The sequence below is a fragment of the Carya illinoinensis genome, chromosome 10 (assembly GCF_018687715.1).
Source record: "Carya illinoinensis cultivar Pawnee chromosome 10, C.illinoinensisPawnee_v1, whole genome shotgun sequence".
NCBI classification, from domain to species: domain Eukaryota; kingdom Viridiplantae; phylum Streptophyta; class Magnoliopsida; order Fagales; family Juglandaceae; genus Carya; species Carya illinoinensis.
Window position 1 is genome coordinate 27372043 of NC_056761.1, and position 8933 is coordinate 27380975.

Consider the following 8933-nt stretch of genomic DNA (forward strand, 5'->3'; position numbering starts at 1 on the left):
TTGCTTCTGCTGTTGTGAAGTTGGGGGGGAGATCTGGAACATTGGCTCGAGCGAAGTGTCAAGCGAAGGTCTGCCGACACATTCTATCTGAGTTCGCTCGAGCGCAGTGTCGAGCGCGTGTCGAGCGTTCAACTCTGCCTGAGTTCGCTCGAGCGCAGTGTCGAGCGCGTGTCGAGCGTTCAACTCTGCCTGAGTTCGCTCGACACTCGAGCGCAGTGTCCAGCGCGTGTCGGGCGTTCAACTCTGCTTGAGTTCGCTCGAGCTCAATGTCGAGCGCTTGTCGAGCGTTCAACTCTGCCTGAGAATTTATCGCTCGACACTGCGCTCGAGTGTCGAGCGAACTCAGGCAGAGTTGAACGCTCGACACGCGCTCGACACTGCGCTCGAGCGCCTTGTTGAGCGAAGACATCTGTTTTTATTTTTATTTTTATTTTTTTACTCTAGCTATTTGTAGCTACATTTTCTTCTTAAAAAAATATTAATCTGCAATATTTGTGTCTAACATTGCCACTACTTGTATAAAATTTTTTGTTTAGACATGTCTGAACAAGTACCAACTGTTGAATGCTCATCTGCAAGTCCACTGGTAGAGATTGAAGTTGATGGTATTACTGGTAGAGAAGAATTTAATGCTATAGAGTGTGATAGTAATGATGGGAATAATGAAGTTGATGGTATTATTGGTGGAGAAGAAAACCCAAGTGCCCCTATAGATCCCCAAAAATATGCATACCAAAGGAAGCCTAGGAAGAAAACTTCTGTAGTTTGGAAATATTTTAAAATAGTGGAGAAGAATGGTGTCAAGAAAGCTGAGTGTAACTTTTGCAAAGATCTCTTGTCTATTTCTTCATCAGGTTCTACAACTCACTTTCATAGGCACTTGACTAGTTGTCTTCCACACATAGCTGCTTCTAAGAGACAAAAGGTTTTGACTATTGACATGAAGGGTTCTGAATGTGTGAATCTTGTAAAAAATTTCTCGTATGATATGAAAAAGGTAAGAGCACTAGCTTCTCACATGATACTTTATCACGAGTATCCTTTTTCCATGATGGAACATGTGGTGTTTAATAAATTTATGAGAGCTAATACTCCTTATTGGCAAAAAATAAGTCGTACTACAGCTAGAAATGATTGTCAATCCACTTATGAGATTGAGAAAAAGAAGTTGAAGACAATATTGAGAGGTGTGAATAAAGTCAGTATAACAACCGACATGTGGACTTCAGGTCAAAAGATCTCATATATGGTTATTACCTGTCATTTTGTTGATCCTGATTGGCATTTACAAAAAAGAGTCTTTTTTTTTTTGTAATGTCCCACCATCACACAACGGGGTTATTATTGCTGATGCTCTTCAAAAGTGTTTCATTGATTGGAGAATTGAGAACAAAGTATCTACATTAACAGTGGACAATGCTAGATATAATGATGTAGCTTTAAGGGTTCTCAAAGATGTTTTCAGTTTGAAAAAGAAGTTATCTATCGGGGGGCAGCTTTTTCATGTGCGTTGTTGCGCACATATAACAAATTTATTGGTCAAAGATGGACTAAGTGAGATTGGTGAAATTGTCGACTGTGTTCGAGAAGGGGTGAAGTACTTGGTTGCATCAGAAGCTCGTATCAAACAGTTTAGTGATATTGCAAAACAATTGCAATTACCAAGCAAGAAACTTTTTTTGGATGTTCCTACCAGATGGAATAGCACTTATCTAATGCTAGCTGCAGCCTTAGAGTTTAGGGAAGTCTTTCCGAGATATGGAGATAGAGATCAAGGCTTTAATTATGTTCCAAGTGTTGAGGATTGGACCAAAGTGGAAAATGTCTGTCAAATTTTGGCAGTTTTTAATGAGGTTACAAACATTATCTCAGGAATTGAGTATCCAACTGCTAACTTATTCCTTCCTGAGGTATGGAGAATAAAAGAGGTGTTGAACAAGAAGTCTCTTGACCTAAATGATTACATACGAGCAATGGTTGTGAAGATGAATACAAAATTTGATAAATATTGGGGGGAATGTAATTTGCTTATGGCAGTGGCTACTGTTTTGGATCCAAGGTTCAAGATGATGCTAGTTCAATTTTGTTTTCCAGTAATTTATTCAGAACTCGAAGCCACTAAAAACATAGACACCATCTTGAGAATCTTATATGAGCTGTATGATGAGTATGCTGAAGATTATAATTTAGCTAATGTGGAGTCGAGTGGACATGAAAATGCTCGAGACATAGGTTCTTCTTGTAGTGGCTCCATCAATGTTGTGGGGAAGAATGTGATGAGTGGCAAGTCTATATTTGAATCATTCGTTAGAAGGAATGATACCATTCGTCCAGTGAAATCTGATTTGGATGTTTATTTAGAGGAAGGTGTCTATATTTGTAGTGAGGATTTAGATTTACATTTTGATGCCTTGGAGTGGTGGAAGGTTAATGATCTAAAATACCGCATTTTATCTAAGATGGCACGTGATATTTTGTCAATTCCAATTACTACAGTGGCTTCAGAATCTACATTTAGTGCTGGTGGTAGAGTAATTGATCCTTATCGCGCATCAATGTCTGTTGAAACAGTAGAAATGTTATTATGTGGGGCTGACTGGGTTCGGGTACTTCATGGTTTGAAAAAATCATCGAATGTAAGTATAATTTTATTTAATGATTTTTTATTGCCATCTATAACTTGTCTTAAATTATTGAGAACTTGTCTTAACTAATTTTTTCTTTCATTTTCTAGAGAGAAGAACCAACTTATGAGGAGATTTTACTGCCTTGATGGGAAATCAAGTGACAAGTTGTATATTTTTGCCTTTTAGTATAATGCTATTTATTTTTGAATTGTTATTTTGTTATATCATGTTGCTAATTATATCGTGTGTGTTTTGCATTATAGGTTGATGGTGATTGGCATTTGGCTAGTTTTTAATCTCTTTTTCTTTTTGTGAATTGATCTAGTAGAAATACTACAAGGAACAATGATAGAACATGTTATTTAAGACAAAAGTTGTAATTATTTTTGTGGATCAAACTTATTGACTCATTGGAGGTTGGAGGCTTGAAGCTGTCCAACTAGACAAGGTTGGGAATTTGGGATTTTTTGGAAGTTTGGATCTAGGTGATTTCATTAATTGAATATCTGACTTACTTGAATTGCAGCCCTAGTTTTTTGTAAAAGTATAATTGTGTTGAATGGAGAAATATGGATAATTATAAGAAGGTATTTTGTAGTGTTTCTTTTTGTACTTGGTGATCAAAGAAATGGAATTTATTATTTGATAGAGATTTGTAAACAAAGGTAAGTGGGCTTGTTTTTTAATATTTCGTCTAATTTTTAGTTAGATTTCTGAATGTGTGCCATGGAGGCTTTGATATTGTTCTATCAATCTACTAATTTATTTGTAATAATTTTTTGTTTATTATTATTTGTCAAGCTCTAAAGCTACTAAGAACTAAGTCATTGAATTGTGTTATATTTGTAATGGGCATTATTTGTAAGTTTGTAAGCTTTTGAAGCTACTTAGTTTATTCTTTTAGTAAATTTGTTGGAAATTGTAACTGTAATTAGTGATTTATCATTTGAAATTATAATTTATTATTTTTGTAAGTTTGCTAGATTTTGTAATTGTAATTAGTGATCTACCATTTTAAATTGTAATTTATTGTGATACGATATCTTATATGTTGGAATTATTATTTTATCTATTTGTAAGTTTTAATTATATTGTGGTAAGTGATGAATCATTAATTTATGTCTAATAACCATTAAGAACTCAATTTAATATATATTATCATAATTCTAGTTAAAGTTCATTAGGAAAAATAATCTCATTTTTATTTCAGCCAACAAAAATAAAAAACGAAAAATTGTGGATCTGATTTAAATCGAGCTCGAGTCGAGCTACTCGAGCTCGTATCAACTCGAGTATTTTTTGTACTCGAGTTCGAGTCGAGTTCGATCAGAATTTTCACTAGACGAGTCGAGCTCGATCAGAAATTCTCAATCTTTTTCGAGCTCGAGTCGAGTTCGAGTAGATATATATGCTAAACGAGCTCTTGACCCCCTGTTCGAATTCGACTCGATTCGGTTTGTTTGCAACCCTAGGCATAGTAGCCGGACCCTTATGTTAGTAGTTATGATTTACGGTAAATAAGTGACGCAATGTGTAGCATCGGTACCTCTTGTGTCAGGCCCCTTCTTTACGTTCAGCTTTTTGTCTTGTCATTTGAGGAGGTCCCTTTCTTACATGCAACCTTTTATCTTATCGTTGAGCCTGCCGATGTTTTGAGCACTTTGCTTACCTATCTTCCAATGGTCGGGCGAGCACGGGGTTGAGGAGAGCACCATGGAGACAGGGCGAGCACTTAAACTTGCAACGACCATGCTTGGTAGTCGAGATCCCAGGTGATTCGATCAAGCACACTCGGGCGAGGTTGGGGCAAGCAAATGCGATTGGGGCAAGCACTTAAGCTTGTGGTGATCATGCTTGGGAACCAAGCTCTCAGGAGTTCTAATCAATTTCATCAGTGCTTGAACCCTTGGTGAGGTTAGGGTTAGCACTTGAGCTTGTGGCAACCATGCTCGAGAGTCAAATCTTGGGTGATAGGGTAGGGCGTGCACTTAAGCTTAGTTGACCATGCTTAGGAGCCAAGATCACAAGTGACAAGGCGGGGCAAGCACTTATGCTTGTGTTGACCAGGCTCAGTAGCCGAGATCTTAGGCAATCCAATCAATTTCATCGGCACTCAGACCCTAAGGCGAGGTCAGGGTGGGTAGATGTAGCCAAAATTAGCACTTAAGTTTGCAGTGACCACGCTTGAGAGCCATGTTCTAGGGTGATTCGATTAATTTCATAGGTGCTCAGTGATTATAGCCGAATTGTGCATAACTTTCATACTTCAAACAAAGCATAATTACAGTTATGTAGTGTTAATTTTTTTTTATCTTTTTATTAGTTTCAAAATATTTTTTTCACAGGAGTAATTAAAAAGTAAAAAGGAAGAGATAAAATATATATATATATATATATATAGAGAGAGAGAGAGAGAGAGAGAGAGAGAGAGAGAGAGAGAGAGAGAGAGAGAGAGAGAAGCAAAACGGCCTATGCTGGACACACGGAACAATAAAGAAAATAAAAGTTGTTCACGTACGTAATAAGAAAACCGAAAGAATTGAAGCTGAAGTGGTAAAGGAAAGAAAAAGAAGAAAAGAAAATAAAAGAAAGAAAGCATCAGCGTCACACAGCTCCCAAAGGCTGTAATGAGCAACTTCCGATGCTACAAACAAGCACTTTTGGAGGTGCAGGGGGCTTGATCTTCAATGTGGAACTTTTTATCATCCATTTCGAAGGATATAGGCTGCTCACTGACCAGCCTTCGATCCTGGAATGCTTGAGTAGAAGGTGTTTAGAGGTCCTAGGTACGCAATGGTTGAAGTTACTTAGCCCAGTTATCATGGACTTTTACCCAAGCATATGGCCTATATATAACACTAGTTGGCACTATGCCAGAAAGGATTCACTTTGAGGTTGTATATGGTTTAGAAAACTCGAATGCTCCTATCATTTCTTTTGAGAACCATCAAGGTAACATTGGTAGAAGAAAAGCTAAAGAAGAGAGACACGATATTATGAGTGCTAAAGTATCATTTACGCCTATCCAAGAGAGGATGAAGAAAATGTATGATCAATTGAGAGGTTGAATATGAAGTTGGGGATTTGGTCTATTCAAGGTTACACCCTTATAGGCAATCCATGATGGAGTGAAGGCAAATGCCAAGCTACACCCATGTTACAAACTACAAGTCTGTAACATACCCTTCTCTAGGGTTAGGAATGTTACATACACACGTAACTAAAGCCAGGTAAGAGACTTGCATAATGTTTTTAAAACAACATTATTCATCCCGAAATAAAATTTAACTTGAACCATTATCTAAAATAGTCATATCTAAGTTTTCAAACCAACTAAATGAAAAAGAAAATCATAAATACAGTCTCAGGTTCATTAATCCGCTCCTTCTAAACTTGGCCTGCCTACTCGAAATCCTAATTCTCCTCACCTGGGAAGTAAAAATGAAATAAAACTAAAATGAGTCGAACACTTAGTAAAAACTCATAACAGTAAACATAATAAATAAAAGGCTTTCATAAGACTTTCATGCTGAAAGAATAAAATTCTTGTCATATCATGCTGACACTTATGCTATGCATGTCTGTCTTAATTTATTTGAATTAACTAATTAACTATTTGATCTAACTGGCTGACACACTTAACCTTGTGTGTAAGGTTGTGCACCGAACCCAATTCCTATTGTAGTAAGTGGAGTCATTGAGGTATTCTGGCATACTATGGTGAACTATGCTTGAGTTCGTGGCTTGCACATTCACCCTAAATATTGAACTGAAAGGTCATTTGATTAACTGATATGATTTTATCTTATCTTGTACTTGAATTTAAGATAACTTACGTATCTTATGTGACTTGAGATGCATGGCATTCATACTAATATAAATAAATGTAACATGCTGAACCTGAACAGGATGCAGGAAATTACATGATCATATACTATAGTAATTGATATGCTTACATAGATCATAACACGTATGGTACATAAAAAGAATAGTTATCAAAGAATTGGTTTTAATAGTAATAGTCTAACTATGTGCTAATCCTAATTTGTGATCAAATTACTTACTTCTTAGCACTACTTCTACAACTTCACTTTGTACTTCGTTACCTAAACAAAGCACGTTGTCACTAATTTTCTAGAAAAATGTGTCCTAATATCCCACTTAATTAAATTCATACTTTAGAAAATAATCAATAAATATTTTTCTTAATACGGAATCAATAAACGTGAATTATTTAAATACTAATATAATATTTTCACTTTCAAATTATAATTTAGTAGGATACGGGGCTATATTCACTACTAATAAAACAAGTAGTGAAAACCTCACCTCTTAAAATAGATTTACTTTCTTATAATTAACATGAATATTTAAAATCTATTACAGTAAATACTAGAGAATTCATCTCATACGATAGCTATTGAACTTAAAGTATTTAAAATAAATCATTCTAGTTACTATAATCTAAATTTTAATTTTAATAATTGATAATATAACTTTAACTCTTCACATAGCAACAATCTACACAAACAAGTTTACGTATAAAAATCAATTTAAAAGTAGAGTAATGCTACTTTGCCACTCAGCGGTCACTGCATGGCGTGCCCCATATACTAAATGCCACTTTCTAATATTTTTTTCTTTTCTTTTCAACATTTTTTAAACATATTTAAATATTTTTAAGAAATAAAAAAAATATACCAATACACTACTATTCACTTTCTTAACCATTAAGTAAAATAATAATAATAATAAATTAAAATACATGAGCAGTCAAAATGAGAATGCAAATTCATAGGACACACTATCATTTTCCTTTTTGTTTTACTTTTTCTTCTTTAATCTCCCGAATATCTCCTTTCCAAAGGAGACCTTATGGGTCTCCACTATAAATGTGGATAGGAAGTTTTTGGTACAAATTTGGTCACAATTATCACATATATATATATATATATATATTACTTGTCAATATGGTCACATGATAGAGGTTGTCACTTCACTTCATTGAGCTGGCAGAATGATATACGTTTTTCTTTGGTTTTCTATCTTGGACATGTAGATACAAAAAAAACCTCGTAATTGTGTAGATGCCTTGTTACACAACTGAAGGGACTGATTTCCAAAGGGCAACACTGCAGGATGGGGGCCTTGGTGGGTGGTTGGGGAGTCTCCGATTCCAAAGTCAATATCGTCTTAAAACTGTAAGTAAGAATGTAGAGAGTTTAGAGTGTCTAGAGAGAGACTTGATACCTGGGAGTTACCTTCTTATACCTGGCTCTTAAGACCAAATGCCCATGCCCTGTGTCTGGGGGTGGTGTTCCCTCTGCAGTTCCTTTTGTTATGCTCATTTAATGTGGTGTGACCCTCTGGGGGGTATTTAATGCCACGTGGCTCTCTACCTTGTTGTACCAAGGGATGTGTGCCATCAGACTCTTTCTTCTCCTCCCGTTAGAGTATCAAGGGCTACTCGTGATATATGTCCACCTGTTCGCTCAAGCCCCTAAGGCCCTTCCGATTTTCTTGTGTGGGTTATGTTTTGGAGAACTCCAAGCTTGATGAGCCTCCTAGCTTTCTTCAAGACCCTTCGGGTGAGGGCTCGCTATAGGTTTGCAACGAGCCTCCTTGGCAAGTTGGATATGCTGAAGACATAATACATAGTGTCTAACATTGTCGATTTAGGCGTGCTTTCCTAGGACAAAGGCACCACGAGCCTTGAAGGGGTTGTGTCAAAGGTTGTGTTGTACCCTGTCATTTGGTAGTGTGGTCAAAAGGTAGTGGGACTTGGGCTCCTTGGTCACATTGCTTGCCAGTTTTTCCTTTCTCATGACTCATCATGCTGTTCATGTTTTATCCAAACGCTATGACTCATTGGGCCGAAGTGGTTGGTTCGGCATTTCCCCTTCATGCTTGGCTGGGGTCGGGGGCTCCCCCTGTGGTGGAATCGTTTGGGTTTGGGTGAATGCTTTCCAGCCAAGGGGGAGGGAAAAACACCGAGGAGGAGGGCCCATTCTGAGACCAACTCGACCCTCACTCCCCTTGATTATCCTTGATAGTGATGATGATCATACTCCAGGATCATCCTTGATAGAGATGATGATCATGCTCCATGAGCCTTTGTCTACCACTTCCACAAGAAAATGATTTGCTCTTACTACAGCTTCCCTGATGATTGTCCTATGAATCAATGACACCAGGGTGCTTGAATTGCAGCGGTCTGCAGGACCTTGTCTTTTGTCATTTTGATTTGCGACGATGCTTGGATTAGGTATGGGGTTTTGCGCTTTCAAGCGACCCCGCCAACTTTGA

The 8933-nt window shown here is 37.0% G+C and overlaps 1 protein-coding gene across 1 annotated transcript; it reads left to right on the plus strand.

Annotated features, from left to right (window-relative positions):
* The first annotated feature begins 445 nt into the window (after nt 1-445).
* Nucleotides 446-3000, plus strand: LOC122279862 (zinc finger BED domain-containing protein RICESLEEPER 1-like). Its single transcript, XM_043090743.1, has 2 exons — nt 446-2636; nt 2735-3000. Exons 1-2 carry the CDS (start codon nt 1716-1718, stop codon nt 2771-2773), a joined length of 960 nt encoding a protein of 319 aa, XP_042946677.1. The 5' UTR covers nt 446-1715; the 3' UTR covers nt 2774-3000.
* Nucleotides 3001-8933: the final 5933 nt, after the last annotated feature.